The sequence below is a fragment of the Schistocerca gregaria genome, chromosome 4 (assembly GCF_023897955.1).
Source record: "Schistocerca gregaria isolate iqSchGreg1 chromosome 4, iqSchGreg1.2, whole genome shotgun sequence".
Lineage (NCBI taxonomy): Eukaryota > Metazoa > Arthropoda > Insecta > Orthoptera > Acrididae > Schistocerca > Schistocerca gregaria.
Window position 1 is genome coordinate 339,958,049 of NC_064923.1, and position 22,744 is coordinate 339,980,792.

Genomic DNA, 22,744 nt, shown 5'->3' on the forward strand with positions numbered 1-22,744 from the left:
GAACACGAAGTGACACACATGTTAGATATAGAAGAAAAATTTCAGCTGACATATATAGAATACAAAGACACAAATAAAGACATTACACCATTCTTGCATAGACTGCCAAATAACCCACAAGTTGAAACAACAATAAAAACTATCAACACAATCATACACAACAAAATAAATGAAAACACAACTATGGAAGTTACAACTACTGGCTTATATAGGAGCACTCACTACACTAAATATACACACTAGGCAGAGATCAGAACCAACCAACACACAGAAGAAACCCACAAAACCAGCATGGTAACACAGGATACAGATCAGAATAGAAAAACTGAGAAAAGGCATTGGGCAGCTAACACAATTTATAAGACATGAAATGTCAGAAAAAACGAAAAAGGTTAGGTAAAATCTCACAACAAGAAGCGATAGAGCAATTAGATGAAAAGAAGCAGAAATTAAAAGCATTGGCCAAACGACTTAGAAATACAAAAAAAGTGAAAATAGAAGGAAACAAAACCAAACATTCAACACAAACCAAAAGAAATTTTACCAGTCAATAGATAACACACACATTAAAATAGACAATCCACCAAACATAAGACATGGAACACTTCTGGAGCAACATATGGTCAAACCCGGTACAACATAACAGGCATGCACGGTGGGTAGAAGCAGAAGCAGACGTATACAAGATGATGCCACAAATGCCTGAAGTGATAATTTTGCAACATGAAGTCACCAAAGCAATTAATTCTACTCACAATTGGAAAGCCCCTGGAAAAGATAAAATAGCAAATTTCTGGCTAAAGTAGTTCACCTCAACACGCTCACATCTAACTAAATTATTTAATAGTTACATTGCAGACCCATACACATTCCCTGATACACTTACACATGGGATAACTTATATGAAACCTAAAGATGAAGCAGACACGGCAAACCAAGCTAAATACCGCCCCGTAACATGCCTACCAACAATATAAAAAATATTAACTTCAGTCATTACATAGAAATTAATGACACATACAACACAGAACAAAATTATAAATGAACGACAAAAAGGCTGTTGCAAAGGAGCACGAGGATGTAAAGAGCAACTGATAATAGATGCAGAGGTGATATATCAAGCTAAAACTAAACAAAGGTCGCTACACTACGCATACATTGATTACCGAAAAGCTTTTGATAGTGTACCCCACTCATGGTTACTACAAATAATGGAAATGTACAAAGTAGATCCTAAATTGATACAGTTCCTAAACATAGTAATGAAAAATTGGAAAACCACACTTAATATCCAAACAAATTCAAATAATATCACATTACAGCCAATACAGATTAAGCGTGGAATATACCAAGGAGACTCATTAAATCCTTTCTGGTTCTGCCTTGCTCTGAACCCACTATCCAACATGCTAAATAATACAAATTATGGATACAATATTACCGGAACATACCCACACAAAATCACACATTTGCTACACATGGATGATCTAAAACTACTGGCAGCAACAAATCAACAATTCAACCAATTACTAAAGATAACAGAAGTATTCAGCAATGATATAAATATGGCTTTTGGAACAGACAAATGTAAGAAAAGTAGCATAGTCAAGGGAAAACACACTAAACTAGAAGATTCCATATTAGATAAACACAGCGACTGCATAGAAGCGATGGAAAAACAGATGCCTATAAATATCTAGGATACAGACAAAAAATAGGAATATATAATACATATATTAAAGAAGAACTAAAAGAAAAATATAGACAAAGACTAACAAAAATACTGAAAACAGAATTGACAGCAAGAAACAAAACAAAAGCTATAAATACTTATGCTATACCAATATTGACCTACTCATTTGGAGTAGTGAAATGGAGTAACACAGACCTAGAAGCACTCAATACACTTACACGATCACAATGCCACAAATATAGAATATATCACATACATTCAGCAACAGAAAGATTCACATTAAGCAGAAAGGAAGGAGGAAGGGGATTTATCGACATAAAAAATCTACATTATGAACAGGTAGACAATTTAAGAAAATTCTTTCTAGAACGAGCAGGAACTAGCAAAATACACAAAGCAATCACTCATATAAATACATCGGCTACACCACTGCAATTTCATAACCACTTCTACAACCCTTTAGATAACATAACAGCAACAGATACGAAGAAAGTAAATTGGAAAAAGAAAACACTACATGGCAAGCACCCGTATCATCTAACCCAGCCACACATCGATCAAGACGCATCCAACACATGACTAAGAAAAGGCAATATATACAGTGAGACGGAAGGATTCATGATTACAATACAGCATCAAACAATAAATACCAGATATTACAGCAAGCATATTATTAAAGATCCCAATACCACAACAGATAAATGCAGACTTTGCAAACAACAAATAGAAACAGTAGATCACATCACTAGCGGATGTACAATACTAGCAAATACAGAATACCCCAGAAGACATGACACTGTAGCAAAAATAATACATCAACAGCTTGCCTTACAACAAAAACTTACAAAACACGTTCCCACATACAAGTATGCACCACAAAATGTACTGGAGAATGATGAATACAAATTATACTGGAACAGAACCATTAAACAGATAAAACACCACCACATAACAAACCTTATATCATACTCACCAATAAAAAGAAGAAATTAACACAACGAATCGAAATATCCATACCCAATACAACAAATATACAAAAGAAAACAGGAGAAAAAATTTAAAAATACATCCAACTGGCTGACGAAGTCGAGGATATTTGCATCAGGATAAAGTTGACATTATACCAATTATACTATCAACTACAGGAGTCATACCACACAATATCCACCAGTACATCAATGCAATACAGATACATCCAAACTTATATATACAACTACAGAAATCCGTAATTATTGATACATGTTCAATTACCAGAAAGTTCCTAAATGCAATATAACATATCATACAGTGAAGAGGAAGTCACGCTTGATCAAGGTCCGCGTCACTTTCTACTTTTGACCAGACATAACGTCTGAGATAAGAAATAATAATAATAATAATAATAATAATAATAATAATAATAATAATAATAATAATAATAGGTGAAAACTGAATAAATAAGACAATGAGGCCCCTTGGAACTGAAGGAAGCAACCAACAGTTTTCGAGGAGGATGATTAAGGAGGGAGGAAAGGGAGAGGATGAAGTTGGAACGTTGTTTGTGACTGGAAGACAGGGTATATGTCGGGGCATGTTTCATTGTTAGGTAGTGGGGAGTGGTTACAGTTCAGGCAGTAGAGGATGGATGACTCATGGAGGTGCATGGAGAGTGGAATATGGAAATAGTGGAGCAATAAGGAGACTCAGATTGGTGAAGAGTGGATAGGTTGTATGGTAAATCGGATAGGATGCGAACTGGCAAAGGTAGGCGGATATGGAAGTTGAGGTTGTGTCAACGTTATTTTCAGGATTTTTTTTTTTTTTTTTTTTTTTTGCGTTTAGGAAAGGTGGAGTTCTAGGATTTACTGGCGTAAATTAGAATTGGGTGGATTAGGAATTTGCGGCTGACAACAGTGGCACAAGGTCTCAGGTGTGCCGTGTTAGTAGTTGGAGGAGTTTTAGTGGGTTTCGCCGGCCTGGGTGGTCTAGCGGTTCTAGGAGCTACAGTCCGGTAAGGCGCGACCGCTACGATCGCAGGTTCGAATCCTGCCTCGGTCATGGATGTGTGTGATGTTCTCAGGATAGTTAGGTTTAAGTAGTTCTAAGTTCTAGGGGACTGATGACCTCAGAAGTTAAGTCCCATAGTGCTCAGAGCCATTTGAACCATTTTTAGTGGGTTTCGGGCGTCACGTTCTAAGATGAAGAGGTGCGCATTCCATGTTAGTTTTCCATCAAGAGTTACTCTGTGTGACGGAAACACAGATCAGTGCGTCTAAAGATTGTGGCCCGGATTTTCTAATACATTTACTTGAAGTTTCGACGTAATACACGGCTCGACTTCTGGGACATCAGCGGCCCAGCGAAAGTTGGGCGGGTGTGGTTGATTGTAGTACATGTGGTGGTTAAGACATAGGATGGAGTGATTATATTTGTAACTTGAGCCGCCTCTAATACAACTGATGGGAGATAGCGAGTGGTACGCCAGGCAGCGCTCAGGGACAAATCGTCGGCCCGATGATTTCAGACGGCTACCGTTTCAAAAGTAGGGAGCCCACAATGAACGGCTAATCAGGTTAAGGAGGTATTATAATTGTGTGTGTGTGTGTGTGTGTGTGTGTGTGTGTGTGTGTGTGTGTGTGTGTGTGTTTATATTTTATGAGAGTCGTCTCCTGTTGCAGGCAAGTTCCAGGGTGCCATATCTATCTCCGGCACGGCGCTCAGCCCGTGGGCGCAGGTATCCTCGGTGGAGGCCCGTCGCCGCGCCTTCCGCCTGGGCGAGCTGGTGGGCTGCCGCAAGAAGCAGCTGAAGGACAGCGAGCTCTTGCTTGACTGCCTGCTCAAGACCTCTGCCGAGGAGCTGGTGCGCCAGATACCCAAGATCCTGGTGCGTACTCGTTTAAGCGACATGCAGGACAAATTTCGTAGGAACTGGATAGCTGGCCTTAAAGTGCTGTATTGATATGAGTATTGACGATTCGCAATCATACCAGAATGGAAGGAAAACTGACGTTGGGTTGTGTCGTCGGTTCCCACGGGAATGGAAGTGAAGAATCTGGAAGCAATATTCAGACTTCTTTCCATGATTGCTCACGTTGATTGAGGTAGTGATGGAGATATAGTTTAGAAATGTACAGTAGCAGAAGCCACTTAGAAATAACAGAAACATAGAAACAATAATTTCGCTGTCTGGGAAGTACCTGATTTTGAAAAACGGCTTCTTTGAACACGTGTGAGTGTAGTGCGAAGTCAGAAAATCGTTGCTTTCAAAGTTTCTGCGGCACTCAAACCTAATACGTATACTCGTAGATTATCAGATATTTTAAAGAAATGTTACTGCTGACTAGTGGCAGTCATTCAACAAAGTACCAATAAGCAGGCTTCTTTGAAGTTAAATTTCCTTTCGTCGGACTGCCAGATATCCAGTAAAATACTCGTATATAGTTTGTCACTTCTAGGAAGAAATAACTGTAACATTTGTTTTACAATTTGTGCATACGTAGATAGCCAGGGACAATATATTCGAAAACGTTCCTCGGCTAATTTTGCAGATGAATGTCGTAGCCTTCCTTTACTGGACACGTGACTTCGTGCATCAGCCGGCGTTAGCATTACGTCTTACTTCAGCAGTAACTGTGACTCAATGGCAGCTTAGTCTTGAATTTTACATTAGCTATCAGTTATGTATCACTCACCACATATATATTAAAGTTCCTGAAATAAAGGAAAATAATTAAAGTACTGTTTTAAAAATATGGAGCTCTAACTGAATAATAAGAATATTTAAACAAATATTATTAGTAAGGGTTTGAAGACATTCAGCATATGAGAAATTGGCCAGGTAAAAGATACCTGCAAATGAGGATTGGTTTTCGGAGCCATCTAATACTGAATTTCATGGCTAATTTTCCATTCAGCAATAATGTAAAATATCTGCTCTGAAAATTTTCGTTCTGAAGCCAAATACAAAGTTCTTTCTTCGGCAAGACTTAACTTTATCTAAATGATTGGGCCAAGAAGTATAAAAGCCTGAGATGCACCAGGTGTAGAAGTATGAAACCGGAATTTCCCTATAGATGGTGCTAGTCGTCAGTGTAGGGCATGTGAGACCGCGTCTGCAGCGCCATCTGTTACCTGTAACGGCTGATGACGAATGTCAAAACACATGTAACGCAAGTTCGATAGATCGGTGTCTGTTTCAAACTCACAAACATGGCGAGTTTTGTGTCTACGAACTAAGATTTGCGGACAGCATCGGTTTCCTGTAATCATTTGTTCTGCTGCAGAATCACATCGAATGCTTGTCGAAGCTTTCGGCAAACATGTAGTTAGGGAAAACAGTGTTTAGAGTGGTTCAAAACATTCAGATTTGGTGGTTTTGACGTGAGAAACGACGAGTGTGCGAAACCACCGAAGAAGTTCGAGACAACGAATTGAAGACCTTGCTGGATGAAGATAGCACTGAAACTCAACAGGAACTCGCGGAACACTTGAATGTGACGCAGAAAGCGTTTCTCTTCGGTTGAAAGCTATGCGGAACGTACAGAAAGTGGTAAAATAAGTTCCGCATGAACTGAAAGAAAGACAGAAAGCAAATCGAAGTGCTTCTCGTCAGATAGAAAAGAAAGTCGTTTCTCCATCGAATAGTGACAGGTGATGAAAAAGTTATATTTCTAGAATCCTAAGAGCCATAAATCATGGGTGAATCCAGGCAATCCATCGACATCCACTGCAAGACCAAATCGCTTTGGAAAGAAGTCAATGCTCTGTGTTTGGTGGGATCAGAAGGGTGTCATCTACTATGAGCTGCTGAAACTTGGAGAAACCGTTAACACTGATCGCTACCAGGAGCAAATGATGAATTTCAATCAAGCATTACGTGAAAACCGACAGGAATATGAAAGAAGGCAACACAGTCGTATTGCTCCAAGATAACGCCCCATCACACGCAGCAAAGCGGGCCAGGGAGACGATCGAGGCGTTCAGTTGGAAAATACTAAGGCATGCTACTTTATCTCCAGACTTGTCTCCTTCCGATGATCGTCCATTTGCACCAATGAGACGCGCTTTCGCTGAAATTCGTATGAAAATGTCCGAAAATGCGAAAATGGCTCGCTCACTGGTTCCCTTCAACATCCAACAACTGTTCCTTTTGGCGTGGCATTCATAACCAGCTGAAGAGTGAGAGAAATGTATAAATATCAATGGAGGCTAGTTTGAATAAAATATTGTTTCAGTTTCAAACAGACGTGTAATTATTTGCAACCAAATTCCAGTTTCGTACTTCTACACCTGGTATATCATTGCAACTGATGGAATTTTTTCTGATGGTTAACAAATATTTGATGCTAATATATGGGTGATACCAGATATTGCAGATACATGTTAATTCCCCTTCCTCCCTCCCTCCCCCCCCCCCCCCCCCCCCGCCCCTCTCTCTCTCTCTCTCTCTCTCTCTCTCTCTCTCTCTCTCTCTCTCTCTCTCTCTCTCTCTCTCTCTCTCTCTCTCTCTCTCTCTCTCTCTCTCTCTCTCTCTCTCTCTCTCTCTCTCCTCTCTCTCTCTCTCTCTGTGTGTGTGTGTGTGTGTGTGTGTGTGTGTGTGTGTGTGTGTGTGTGTGTGTGTGTGTGTGTGTGTGTGTGTGTGTGTTGTGTGTAGTAAATTGCAAATTCTGTGTTTGGTATTTGTTGTAGTGTAGGAACGTTGGATGGGCTTCATTGTAGGAAGGAGCAGCAGCCCTGGTGGCAAGTGCCTGGAGCTCCTTAGAGAGAAAAATTGTCTTCCAAAGACAAGGCAACTTGGAGCAGGGGTAGTGAACTGGGAACTGACTGTGAAGGCAGGCTGACGAGTAGGCCGATCACCGCTATAGAGTGGTTTGCCTTTGTGTGGACGATTTCGTAGTGCTCGAGTCTGGGTGCGTCGATTTGCTGGCGGACCTTTGCCTCATCTGTTATTCCTTGCATCAGTGCAGGCAGGTAGCGTCTGGCACCGCAGTCTCAATGTTTCCACACACAGATGGTCGGCTACCTGCTCAGTGGTGTGGTTGGGGATGGGGGGGCAGTGAATCGGCTGCTTAAGGTAGACGTTTACGAGTTCTGTATTGCCCAGCTCAACGCTGGCAGGGTGCGAGCGGCCAAGATGCCACACACCGAGAGACCACCGCAACTCTGGCTAAAAGGGGCCAGTATAATGAACGTCATACATTCGTCCACTGCAGAATAAATTTTTACACTTTTTATTTATTCGTATGACTAGGGCCCCCCGTCGGGCAGACCGTTCGCCAGATGCCGGTCTTTCAATTTGACGCCACTTCGGCGACCTGCAGTCGATGAGGATGATAGGATAACAGCACAACACCCAACCCCTGGGCGAAGAAAATTCCCCGACCGAGCCGGGAATCGAACCCGGGCCCAGAAGATTGACAATCCGTCACGCTTACCGTTTAGCTACCGGTTCTCTGCACAAATAATACTTTGGTGGAATGTTGCTTTTTCTAGATAAGTGGAAGGTTCCAGGCTGCTCAGGAGATATTTACTTTCTCAGCGGAGTCTTGGCAGCTGTTAATGTTTTCTTGTCTGTTTATGGGGGAGGAAGTGAGCCATATACCACTCCATGTGGAATACGGATTTCTCTCACAAGGTGGAGAGGTAGGTCATTGGGTAATTTAGAAAAAAAGAAAAAAAAACTGTTAGTCCGAGTTTAGGACGCATATTCTAGAGAGTTCAGAGACAATAATGCAGCACATTGGATTATGTAAAAGGATGTCTGAAAAGTAAGCGGTTGGAGCTTGGTTTTCTCGAAATTATATGTGTGGCAAGGCAGCTTATTCGATAACTTGTAAAACAACTGGTAGGTGGGATGTTGAACTGCTGGTTCAAAAAAAAAAAAAAAAAAAAAAAATTAACGTTGGGCAATGTAATGCGGAGCCTACTCATTGGAGTATTCTTTTGTGTGGGTCTTTTGCAGAGCAAAGAGGAAAGGCGGAATTCTTCGGGCACTCGAGATGGAGATGTGGAGGCGCGCACTCATGCTTTGGCAAAGTGGAAAACCAAACGTCCTGAAATTGCAGATGTGGCAGAAAGCAGACCTGAATTTCTGAGGATTAGACAATCACGCGATGGCTGATGGCTAGTGGCTGGTAGCAAGTCCCGTTACATGCAGAACTAGACTCTCCATCACATCAACTATGGTGAGATTACCTTGCAAACACAGGTTAGCCAGGAAGGAAAACAATGAAGCATTTTTCTTTGGTCCGTTGCTCCTAAATTTGATTAGATCCTATGATTGGACACCTGGTCAGGGATTTGCGGCCTCATCCATGAATGAACAGAATATCATTTGCATGTGCACTTCGTATGTTTTCCTGGTATGATCAGGCCAATGGCTGCACACTCACGTGTGTTAATGCTTACCCGAAAATGATCTACCTAGACGACACTTTCTTCCATCCCACTTACTCTTTGTGGACTTCGCCCGTTCAAACTAGCTCTGATTTAAGTTTTTCACTGTTACATTTTCACTGTTCGGACTTGGCAGCTTCCTTTCACTTTGAATTTTAATACTAATGCTGATATGTAGTTATTACGTTTTGCATTTGCTTAAAAGCATAACTGCAATGAGTTGTGGTAAAAATGGGCTAAATCTTTAAGTTTTGTAGTTTGATAAACAGTCTTATTAATTACTCTGAACCAACACCTGGAACTCATTTACGTGGGCGACTCAATTCATATCGTACAATCCGCAGTGCGACAGATTCATTTCTGTATCTAGTTTGATGGGGAACTGCCCGTGACTCGATCGACCCAAACGGTGCACAGAGTTATAGCAGCCAAAACGATTGACTCTGAAGTCTTACAAGCTCTTTTGTCAGACGACGTACAATGTATGTCAGTGCTTAGATTTGAGACGTTGACTACGTAAACAATATCTTCATAAGAGTAAATAATTACTTACGGCACAAAATGAGCATTGGAATGTCACAAGATTTCGCCTCTTATTCATCAGTGGCGGTGGACCATGGTAATGTTTGGACAAGAGAGAATTACAGACTTCTCAACTGCAATGGTTACGAAATTTAGTGCAGTGAACAATGGACAAAAGTAACTGATACACGGGGCGTTTGTTGATCACTCGAATCTCCTACAACAGGGCTAATGGAATTAGTTGGTGCGACTAAAATGCTCGGAGATGACATGCCAAACACGCTGTACGTATGTAATGAGAGAAATGTGGGTAGTAAGTTTTGTATGTTTGAATTGGCAAATGTCACACACACGCTTCTCTCTGCATCGTAGCAGTCTGTCGTGAGAAGGCAGTGCTGGAAACAGTGGCATTTTATTAAGTACAACATTTACATCGTCTGGCGGTGGCCGTAATTACTATGATCAGTAGAAATGGTACCGACCGTCTTAAATGGCCATACTAGGTCCAGGTGTTGACGTTAAAATGTTGAATCCCGTCACCAGAAAACATTATTACGATTGTAACGGGAAATTAAGATAATTTTGAAGTTTCCATCTCTCACCACTAACAATCAACACTGGAATTAGAATACATACAACACGTACTGCATGTGCAAAGGGAAAGAAACATTCATCAACTGATCTGACACGTCCAGTAATAGGTATCAAAACAAATCGAAACGTAGCTTCATACTGTAGTACACGCAACCGATCGTGTAAAGAGAACGGTATACGGAATTTAAAATCCTGTTATGTTCGTTGACTGATGTCAATCATCCTTATGAATGCGCCCTTCAGTACCCTGTTCAGTGGCTGAGGAATTTGTGTGAGGATGTATGTAGATGTTGATACAGGCGACAAAAATGCTCAGTATTTTATGTCTGTCAGTGACATAATTTTAGTATGAATATTAGTGTCCTTTCTCAGACCACTTTAACAGGCGGACTTTCATTAGTTTGACCAGATCATTAACTAAATCACAATTTTGGGTCCAATAGTTCAAGTATTTCAGGATTGTGAAAGGGCTGTTTACATTTTGCCAATGGTGTTGTAGAGATGTATTTATTTGAAGGCCATTTATTTACCAGCCATTACACCATCAAATGTCGTAAAGTTCCGCAAGAACACATGCTTGGCATGTTATGACTAAACATTACAGGCGCTTGGCTATGTTCGTTAGTTGTACTACGTATGTTGTGAGAGATGAAGATGTCACACTCCACACCAGTTTATTTGGTCCCACAAGTATTTATCTCAAAAAGGAACGTCTCGATTGTCGTCAGACGTACTCGAGTACTTAATCAGACGACTCTCTGACCGTGAAATGCGATTGTGGTCATGAGCTGGAGCGAGGGGACGATGGAACTAGTTACTGTTTTAAAAAAAAGTCTTGTTACCTGAGTTACATTGTCACATTAACGTGAACGCATGACTGGATAACATGATCAGTGCAAGAAAAGCCACTGCATTTTTTCACAACACGGTCGTATGTGCAGAGAATAGACACATCGTGCAGTTAAAGACCTAACGCAATGTAAAAGGACTAGGGGAACATGCCCGACTCCAACAGCCTAGCAGAGGCTCACCATGACAGATACGAACCGTGCTTCACTGTTCACTGTGTGCGTAATTATCTACCTAGATCAACGTGTTCTGTAAACGCTGGTCACTGCACGCTCGGTGCGACTTCTTCTGTTGCCCTTTGCTCATCTACTGTGTGATAATTCTGCAGTATCGTATATTAAGGTAAGCGCGTTCTATGGAACCACATGACGTCTTTTACCCTCTCAATAGCTAAAAACGTCTGAATGTATTATTCTTTAGGAATTGTTAAGCGATGTAGTATGAACTAAAACTATGTAGCAGGAATGATGGTTTGTAGAGTCGTATTTTATACAATTAGTGCCCACGCCATGCGTTGCTTATTGAGTTCTGAGGTTGATTTGAAGCCATAGATTCTAACAGCAATATATCCATAGATTGGGAACGGCTAAAATCCCGCTACTGAGGTTATACGTGGACGTTGATGGAGCATGTTTCACTTATGAATTTGTCCGTATCTGTGGGTGGGCTGGCACGGGACCTGCAGTTACGTGTTTACATGTGGAACAGTAATCGCCTGAGGGACCTCCACTGTCCGTTAATGATACGGTTTTCTGCTTGGCGTTCCATCAGACGTTCGCTGTAAACAGGGGTACTGCACCTCCATCCTACAGAAACTCCTTTCATAAGTCTAAAAATCTCTGTCGACCGCGATGGGTGACAACTTTACGCCTCTGCAAGAATACACGTGACAAAACTGTGTGGAATTACTACCTTGCGATTCAAATACCGATAGATATTTCGCCATCAGTATTGGTCAAAAGTTTTTAACAAAGTCGACTAGCCGCGCTAAAACGCTGAATAGTTGTAGTAATGACTAATTATACACCACAGCCTAGTAATGACTATGACTAAAGTTATAACAGACTGAAATACACATCTTTCAGCTCAGAGAGAGAAATTATAAACCTAATATTAGTCAACACAGCACAGTTCAGGATAAGTTTCATAATTAGTCTCATATGCTAACGATGGCGACTCTCTCGTAATATTTCAGACAGAAGGCTCACCGAAACTAGCAACAGATGCTAATGCAACTATATTACAGATGGTTTAGATATAAAAAAAAAACAGTAAGGCTACATCGCAGTTTATTTCTAATACTGGTTTCGCTTATATTAATCATTAGACCGAAATTAATGTAGCAACATGAAACGCGCAGAAGGGAGCCGTTACAAGATGCAGTGGCTTTTAATTCGTATGGTATATTTATTACAATGAAAAACGAAACTAATAATTAAATATGGAATATGAATTGTAATGGGTGGAAATGAGAATCAAAGGTAGGTCGGGAAACAATAAACAGCTGTTGGTCACTCGCTCATGTGAAGTATCGAAATGATGAAACGCTTCCAAAGAAGCTTGGAAAATCTTGCTTGTACATTAAAAGATCATCACATATTGTTTCCGAGGGGGGGGGGAGGGGGGGAGGGAGGGGGCATTTAAATTCCAGCTATAGACTCGAAGGCAGAGACAGATGTTTTTTATATTACACGTACATATTCTCAGAAAATTTGTGTAAGGGGAACGTATTACATCTTCGGGATAAAAGTACACTAGAACTTTCAAATTTAATGAAAGCTGAGATTGGATAAATACAGTTACACAAAAACATGTGAAAGATCAGAAATTACTTTCTGCTTCAGCAAGGCTGACAAGAAAATAATCAGAAATTACCTGAGCGTACTAAGCCTACAGTGATTGGTATAAAGGATAGAGGTATGTAACTGAAGCTTGAAAATGCGACTGAGCCTGATGGGATGTCGCATACATTCTGTATGAAACATGAGGAACGATTGGCTTCTTCATTGGTAAGTTTATCGTATATCTATGTTAACAACATAACCTGTCAGATGATCGGAACAGGTGTGAATGCGATTTTCTCTACAGTTTTCGATAGGACATTCCAGGACCTACGGACCTGTCTTATCAACGTATACTGCAGTGCCAAGTCAGGGGTTACCTCCTAAAATTGTGAGAGACTACATTTTTCCCGGCGCAGTGCAGCAACTCGACATGTCTTGGACTCAACAAGTCACTAGAAGTTATCTGCAGAAATATTGAGCCATGCTGCCTCTACAGCAGTCCACAATTGCGAAAGTGGTGTCGGTGCAGGATTTTGTGCGCAAAATAAGCCTTCGATTACCTCCCATAAATGTTCAATGGGATTAATATCAGGCGACTTGAGTTGCAAAATCATTCGCTCGAATCGTCCAGAATGTTGCTCAAACCAGCCGCGAACAGCTGTGACCCACTGACATGGGCGCATTGTCATTCATAGAAATAATTCAATCGATGTTTGGAAACATGAGATTCATGAATGGATGCTAATGGTCTCAAAGTACCCGAACACAGCCATTTCCAGTCAATGAACTGTTCATTTGGACCAGAGGACCCAGTCCATTCCATGTGTACACAGCCTACACCATTATGGAGCCGGCATTAGCTTGCACAGTGCCTTGTCGACAACTTGGGTCCATGGTTTCTTGGGGCCTGAGCCACACTCTAACACTACCATCGGCTCATACCAACTGCTGTTGGTACTCATCTGATCAGATCACAGTTTCCCGCTCTAGGGACCAACCGATACGGTCACGAGCCCAGGAGAGGCGCTGGAGGCGATGTGCTCTTAGCAAAGGCACTCGCTTCGGTCTGGTGCCACTGCCAATTAACGCCAGATTTCGCCGCACTGCCCTAACGGACACGTTAGTCGTACGGCCCAAATCGATTCCTACAGTTATTTCATGCAGTGTTGCTTGTATGTTAGCACGGAGAACTCTATGCAAAGACTGCTGCTCTCGGTCATGAAGTGAAGGCCGTCAGCCACTGCATTGTCCGTAGTGAGAGGGAATCTGTGTTCTTGCATAATAATTATCCAATGTCTTGTCACCTCAACAGATTTGCCGTATAATTAGAGCTCGTGCTGGTATATAATGTTTTTGGGGACGAATCAACTTCTGTGGGAATAAACACCGATCGTTTAACATTTACATTTTTCCATTCATCTGGAGCCAGTAGACGGCGGATTCCCGGTTTATATCGCATTTATCGGCTTACAGCAACCCTCCGATAAGTCGCCTAGTAAAAAAAAAAGTGCTTATGTAATACTGTAATACGAACGCGACTGTATTCCACTCAGACCTAACAAAATACAGTTCCTCTCTCTTCCTGAGGAGACAATCAGAAGCGAAAGTAATGTTCCATGTGCCTCCAGCGAAGTTTTAAAGGACCCGAACCGTTCACCATGGGTATTGAAGACTAGGTAGACAACATTTCTAACCCTTCTACACCTGTTAGGCTATGTTCTTGTATACACACCGATAGAAAATCAATGGAAACTTAATATGATCTGTGCTTGGCATAAAGATGTCATCCGGCTCTCATCATAAAGATAACGCCGTGCCCCTAAATAGACGAAAATAAGCAGAATCGTTTGATTAAAAAAGCCAGCATTCCGTCGCTGAAGTGACAAAACCGTTAAGTATCTAGGAGTAAATGTCAGCGTCTATTTTCGATTTCATGGCCACGTAAGCCTAGCCGGGATGAAGTAAACTGACATATTGCTACTCATTGGATGAAACTTGAGGAAATGTTACATAGCGATGGAGGCAGCAAACAAAACCAGTCAGACCAGCTCTTGAGTACAGTGTGTCGGTTTGTGGGCCTTGCCAAGCTCGATTAACCGTAAAGATAGAAAAGATTCAAAGAAGACCTTTGCGCTTCGTTACCAGATTGTTTCGTCAATGAGAGCGCGTCGCAGAAACGCTGGGAAGTTTCAAATGGTAGCCACTATAAGGATACTATGCTGTGGTACTGTCTTTTTCTCACTATTCTGAGAGTAGATATTAGGAACGCTTGTGCTAACTGTTCTCCACTATTACACACCTCTACAAAAGTTTGGAATATCATAGCGTTTACTACGACTACGACAATGACGATGACATCAGTCTTTAGTAGCGAGTGTGTCCTCTCTGCACACGGACGAGTTCTTCCACTCTGCCAGGCATGCTCTGGATGAGATCATAAAGTTTATCTTGGGTTATGAGGTCCCACTCCTCAATGGCAGCTTCAGTGAGGTCCTGAAGATTGTCAGATGGATTTGGACGCAGTGCAATGGCAACCTTCAACAGGTCCAATGCATGCTCAGTTGTGTTAATACCTAGTGACTGTGCTCGCCAATGCATTCGGTTGACGTTGCATCTTTGAAAATACTGAGACACTGCTAGAGTACGGTGATGTCATGCGTTGTCATCGACTAGTATGTTGTCACTGACTTCGTCTGTAGGGCCTCACAATCTTTTGTAGGACATCTTGGAGGTATTTGAGACCTATCAAATTGCCGTAGGTGGGAACTAAGGGGTCCAGCATTATTGCCGCCCAGAACATTATACTTCCACTTGCAAATGGATGTGCTTCCTGAACTTACCGGCGTTTCTGGTGTCATCTAGCGCTTCTCCAAACCACAACGTGTCCAGTGTCTGGTCGTAAACCAATCCTGGTCTCGTCAGCAAACATGACATTACTCCATTCTGCAAGAGACCAGGTTGGAGGAAACGATCTAGCATTGGTGTTGCCATACTAGGACGATCACTGCGAGGTCTACCGTTCACATTTCCCGTCTCTTTGTACTTTCTCCACACCTTAGACACTCCACTTTGAGCGACATGTAACCAATCAGCAACATATTTCTGTGTATGACCTACTGAAAATAAAACCACTACCCTGACTCTGTTGTATGCCTCTACCTGATATGTTAGTTAAGTGCTGAACACAAATTGAATGAAGCTATTGATGGCACTGGACTGCTCATGATGTGCCGCTGCCACAGCGGTACGTTTACATGACTGGGAAACTGCCACAAAGCATACTAGCAATAAACACCGTCCAGTATGTGGGCTCTAATTGAATAATGCATGAAATACGTAGATCAATGACGCATCTAGTGTCGTAGACTAAATTTTACGATAGTATTTCAAACTTTTGTTGAGCAGTGTAAATTCATTCTTTTTCTTTTTGCATGTGTTAGACATTTGCCTGTTGCAGGCCCTCTTGGTTGAATTTATTGATCTTACCACCTTCTCCTCATTCTTCCTAAAGATCTTCTGTATACCGGGTATACAATGATTTTGGTATTGTGACATCTTTCATATTACACGAACATATTCTCAGAAAATTTGAGTAAGGGGAACGTATTACATCTTCGGGATAAAAGTACACTAGAACTTTCAAATTTAATGAAAGCAGAGATTGGATAAATGCAGTTACACAAAAAGCTGAGAAAGATCAGAAATTATTTTCTGCTTCAGCAAGGCTGACAAGAAAATGATCAGAAATTACCAGAGCTCGTTGAAGCTTCTCCTCTGATCTCAGAATTCCTCATCCCATCGGTTAGTGAGAGCCCCGTTGCTACACCTGTATTCTTTGTTCATTTCTTTTTGTTACAGTTCACGACTAACTTCGACATGCCATGGTTGGTCTGACATTGTATTGAAGATCTTAATTACCTCTTCCAATTTAGTTCTGAGAACTACAGGTTGTTCCGTTAATGTAATTAAATTTTCATACGTTCCTTTGTATGTCAATTTGTGATGAATGAGAGAGTATTTCTTAAGAGGTTGATCGCGTTTATTCTTTCTAATTTGATAATTTATTACCGTTTTTCTGGAAATTCACTCCTGGCCGCTGAAAGCAGTAAGATTTGTTGCATTTGTAGATCTTATATAACTTAGCTGTTACGGATAAAATATGAATAGCTACTTGGAGTGTGTTCTCGCTGCTAGCGACCACAGTTTGATGACCAGCAAAGAGTGACACACAGTAATTCCTTTCGCTGATGTCATAAGTAAACAAACTTATTTACTTCTCAATTGGCTCGTAATGATAACAAATATATAAAAAAAGAATCAGAGACAAACCATGTCCTTGTATAATCTCAAATTGTTCTGGTCATAGATTTTCCATTTCCTGAAATGATTTCCGATTATCGCTACATGCCTTCTACAACCTGCGTTATGTGCAGAGGAATAACACTCTTGTTAAATGTATCCCATGGCTTCTAACAGAATATTTTCAAGAATTGTTGGTAGTATCTGTGCTACTATACTAGAACTTTTTGTACCTCTTATTTAGCAGAGATGGTCTTACAGTTTTCACAATTTTTTTCTGTCTTCTTTCCTGTAAACAGCAATTAGTCTAGATAATTTCCAGGGAATTTTACTTGTCCAATATGTTATGTAGTTGAGAAATCTGTTTTTCATTGTGGGAATGCATATTTAATCAGTTGTATTTTAATTGCATCATTGCCCCGTGTTTATTTCTCTTTTCCATTTAACGCATTTAAATTGTAATGGCAGTTTACTACAACCTACGGCTGTGCAGCAAGGGTTCAAATAATATTTAAGAATAGAAACCGCAGCACAGTTCGTTCTTACCTTTCGGGTCAATGCTCTCGATAAAAGTTCATTGCCATTTCATTACAATCGTGCCTTCTTATTTCTTGTATGCTACATGTGGATTTAATGGCTGTCATATTCTTCAAGAATCCACATCTAAATCTGCACGGATACTCCACATCACACTTAAGTTTCTGCCAGAGAGTTGATCGAAGCACTTCACAACACACAGATCAGCCAAAACATTACGACCACTGCCCACCGCGATGCTGGATTCCGCCTGGTGGCGGACACGAGACTCTGTAACAAATGTAAGAGGAGCAGTCACGGAAGGGGATCACACTAGCAAAGATGGAGGCTGCAAAAATGGGGTAATCCACTGCTATAAGCGACTGTAACAAAGGGCAGATTCTTATCAAGCAGTCTGTGAACGAGCTTATCGAACATGGCGAAGCTGTTCGGATGTTCACGTGCTATTGTCGTGAGCACAAACTGCAAACAATAGGACAGGGAAACTACCACTAAGCGCTAAATGGTTAGACGTCCACGGCTCTTTGCAGTATGTGGATTCGGAGGCTTGTCTGCTCTGTAAAGTAGGATAGATTGTGATCTGCTACATCTCTGTCGAAAGAGCACAATGTTGGTGCACGCACAAGTGTTTCGGACCACACAGTTCGTTGGACATTGTTAAACATGGAGATCCGCAGCAGACCACCCCTACGTGTTGACATGTTGACACACCTTCGTCAGTTAGGATTGCAGTGAGCACAGGAACAACGGGATTCGACCATCCATCAACGGAAACATTCCTGCTCTACGCTAGGTCGATGGTGGTCTCCACAGACGTCGTCATCGAGGTGAACGACGGCTCGAAACGTGCAGCGCGCCACGGACTCAGGCTGGTGGGAGCAGTATTATGCTAGGGGAGACATTCTACCGCGCTTGCATGGGACCTATATTAGTAATTGAAGACGCGCCGAGACCTGCGAACCATCTGCATTCCCTCTTGATTGATGTTTTCCCAGACGGCGATGTCGTCCATCATTATAACTGTCTGTGTCTCGGACCCAGAGACGTGCCACAGTGGTTTAAGGAGCATTATAATGAACTCTATTTGTCTCGGCGACCAGATTTGCCTGACCTAAATCCTACGGAAGCCAACTTCGTTGTTATGTGGCGCCATCACCGTGTACGCATATCAGTGGGCCGTTATTTACGCGAATTACATCACCACTTCTAAGCTGCATACCTCCACAAATCTACCAACAAACTGCGAATCACTGATACTCAGAATCACTGATGTATTTCCTTCCAGAAACGAAAAACAAGCTGTTAACAAGGTGGTCATAATGTTCTGGCTCATCAGTGTAATTCTCTATCGTTCCACTCTCGAGCAGCGCGCGGAAAAAACGAACGCCTATATTTTTCCGTGCGGTTCTGATTTCCCTTACTTTATTGTGAAGATCTTTTCTCCCTTTGCAGGTCGGCGTCAACAAAATATTTTCGCACTTGGAGGAAACAGTTGATGATTGAAATTTCACGAGAAGGTTCCGCAACAACGAGAAACGCCTTTGTTCTATTGATATCCACCACAAATCCTGCATTATGTCCGTGGCATTCTCCTCCCTATTCCTCGATAATACAAAACTTACTGCTCTTCTTTGAACTTTCTCGATGCACTCCGTTAGTCCTACCTGATAAACATCCCATATCGCGAAGCAGTACTCCGAAAGAGGACAGACAGCATGGTGTAGGCAGTCTCTTTAGTAGATCAAATGGCCCGAAGCACTACGAGACTTAACATCTGGGGTCATCAGTCCCCTAGACTTAAACCTAACTAACCCAAGGGCATCACATACAGCCATGCGCGAGGCAGGATTGGAACCTGCGACCGTAGAAGCAGCGCGGTTCCGGACTGAAGCGCCTAGAAACGCTCGGTCACAGCGGCCGGCCTTTAGTACATCTGTTCCATTCAAGTTCTTCCAAGAAAAAAGTCTCTGGTTCGCCTTCCCCACAACATTTTCTGCTTGTTCATTCCAATTAAGTTGTCCGTAATTGTAATTCATAAGCATTTACTTGAAATTACGGAGTTAAGATTTAATTGATTTACTGTGTAATTGAAGTTTAATGGATTCCTTTTAGCACACGTGTGGATGACCTGACACTGCGCTTTATTTAGGGTTGATTGCCAATTTTCGCCCCATACTGATATCTACATAGTTTCGATCTTCTGATGACTCTACTAGACTATAAACGACATAATCCTCTGCAAACAACCTAAGAAGAATGCTCAGATTGTCTCCTAAATCGTTTATATAGATAAGGAACACCAGAGGGCCTATAAGACCATCACGGGGAAAGCCAGATATCACTTTCGTCTTACTTCACGATTTTCTGTCAATTACTATGAACTGCGACCTCTGACAGAAAATTACGAATCCTTAGCATAACTGAGAGGATATTCCATAAGACCGCGACTTGATTAGAAGCCGCTTGTGGTGTGTAATGTCAAAAACTTTACGGAAATCTAGAAATGCGGAATGGATTTGAAATCCCTTGTCGATAGCACTAGAGAGCTAGTTGTTTCACAAGAACGAGGTTTCATAAATACGTGTTGACTGTGAGTCAATAGAGCGTTCCGTTAGAGATAATTCATAATGTTCAAATACACTATATGTTCCAAAATCGTGCTGCATATAGACGTTAATGATGTGGGCGTTTAATTTGGTGGGTTACTCCCACTGACTTCTTTGAGTATTGTGACCTGCGCAACTTTGCAGTCCTTGGGCACGAGTCTTCCGTCGAGCGAGCGGTTGTATATGACAGTTAAATATGGAGCTATTGTATCAGTGTACTACGAAAGGTACCTAACTGTTACAAAGTTTGGAACGCAATAATTTCTTTTATTGATGTAAGTTGCTTCACTACTCCGAGGATGTCTACTTCTAAGTTACTCATGATGGCAGCTGTTCCTGATCGAATTATGCAGTATTTCCTTTTTGTTTCGTGAAAGAATTTCGGAAGGCTGCGTTCAGTAGCTTGGCTTTAGCAGCAGTGTCCCATTGCTATCGCACAGAGAAGGCACTGGTTGTGTCCTGCCGCTAGCATACTTTACATACGATCAGAACCTCTTCGGATTTTCTGCCACGTTTCGCGACAGTTTCGTTGCGGAAACTGTTATAAGCATCTCGCATTGAAGTCCGTGCTAAATTTCGAGCTTCTGTAAAAGATCCTCACTTCTGCGGATTTTGAGTTCGTTTAAATTCGGCATGCTTTTTTCGTTGGTACTGCAACAGTATTCTTACCTGTTTTGAGTGTCAAGGGGATCAGCTCTGATGGTTGTTAATTTATTCGGTGTAAATCAACTGCTGTCTCTACAACTCTGAATTGAGCCACATCTAGTCCATCCTTACATAGTTTATTTGGAAGGAGTGGAGATTGTCGAAGGGCGGCGTCAAGTGGATTTTTATGATTTTTTGAATGGATATATAGTTCGTCTCTTTCCAGAGAATTTGGGGATTACAATTTTAAATTTCACTACGGAAATCCTGTGTCCACTAATTCCTGTATCCGTTTTGATGGTCGTTATTAGCTCACGATTACTTGTTGCTAAGGGTTAAAGTGCGTTATCACAACCGTTCACTATTCGAGAGGGCACTTGAAGTAATTGTTCGAAGTAATTTTCGAAGAATGCGATTAGCAAAATTTCGGATGATGTGTTATGCATATCCCCGTATTTAAACACGCCTTTTCTCCGTAATATGGAAGGTAAATTGAATCAGTATAATCTGTTTTCAGTATTGCTCTTATTTATTAACTTCTTCATGATATTGGTCACAAAACATCTGTACTTCCACTACTCCGTATTTTCATTTTGCATTCGCACCGCCTTGTATTGCAATAGTTACTGCCGAACCACTCCACTCAATGCAATTCAAAGATGTAAGCAACATACAGAGATAGTAAAATATAAAAATTTACGTGAGCTGACATAAAACGATGCTTTGCAAGTCTTTAGAATACTCGTTAAAGTAATCTGAATTGATAGAAATAAAGTAATTTTATAAAGAAATAAGTACTTGAGGAATTCCAGATTTATATTGATTAGAAAAATAGTAAGAGCTGATCTGGATGTTAAAGGATCACTTGAATAGTCGTTGCTTATACAAATATTTCTTCAAAATTAAATCTATACTGATGTATTTGAAATTTACGAAAAATGACAAACTGAGAAAATTAAGACACTGATATCCGATGACCGAACTCTCATGCCTGTATGGGTGGAGAAAGTTTTTACTATCGCAAACTTGAATGTCGCCTGATTACCGCAAGTGTTGTTGTTGTCTTCAGTCCAGTGCTCTCTTTCACCTATGTTTTTTATAATTATTCTTTGTCTTATGCCCTTTACTAATTTTCTGAGATATTCAGAGATTCTCGTTATGGCCCAAATTTATTTTCTGTTCATCCAACTTACACTACTTCATTGTAAAATTTTTATCAAATGAAAAATATCTGGCACTACTTTAATGAATCAAGTTCTTCAAACATTTTTTTCACGGGACAAACTACCAAATATGGCAAGTAATCTTCATAAAGCCATATTTGAAATGATTAGTTTTCTCTATTAGAGACCCTCCCGGATAGCCGTGCGTGTTAAACAACTGCTTCCGGGTTGGTGAGGTGCGCCGGCCCCTAGTTGGAATCCGCCTGGCGGATTCACGACGAGAGCCGGTGTGCCGGTCAGAGCGGATGTGGTTTTTTGGGGTTTTCTCACATCCTACTAGGTGAATACCGATTGGTACCTCACTCACCTGCAAGCACAAAGTTGGGGTACACTCATACCATCCCTGGGGAGGGAATAAGATGTTGAACACAGCAAGATAATTTGACTCCCCTTAAATTAACCATGTTGTTGTTGTCTTCAGTCCTGAGACTGGTTTGATGCAGCTCTCCATGCTACTCTATCCTGTGCAAGCTTCTTCATCTCCCAGTACCTACTGCAACCTACATCCTTCTGAATCTGCTTAGTGTATTCATCTCTTGGTCTCCCTCTAAGATTTTTACCCTCCACTGCTAAATTTGTGATCCCTTGATGCCTCAGGACATGTCCTACCAACAGATC

At 41.3% G+C, this 22,744-nt stretch overlaps 1 protein-coding gene across 1 annotated transcript in view; it reads left to right on the forward strand.

Annotated features, from left to right (window-relative positions):
- The window catches only part of LOC126267720 (venom carboxylesterase-6-like), a 106,801-nt gene that overhangs the window by 49,575 nt on the left and 34,482 nt on the right, over positions 1-22,744 (forward strand). The window contains exon 5 of the mRNA XM_049973022.1: positions 4,351-4,556. Coding sequence (XP_049828979.1) covers positions 4,351-4,556 — 206 coding nt within the window. The remainder of the gene's footprint in view (positions 1-4,350; positions 4,557-22,744) is intronic.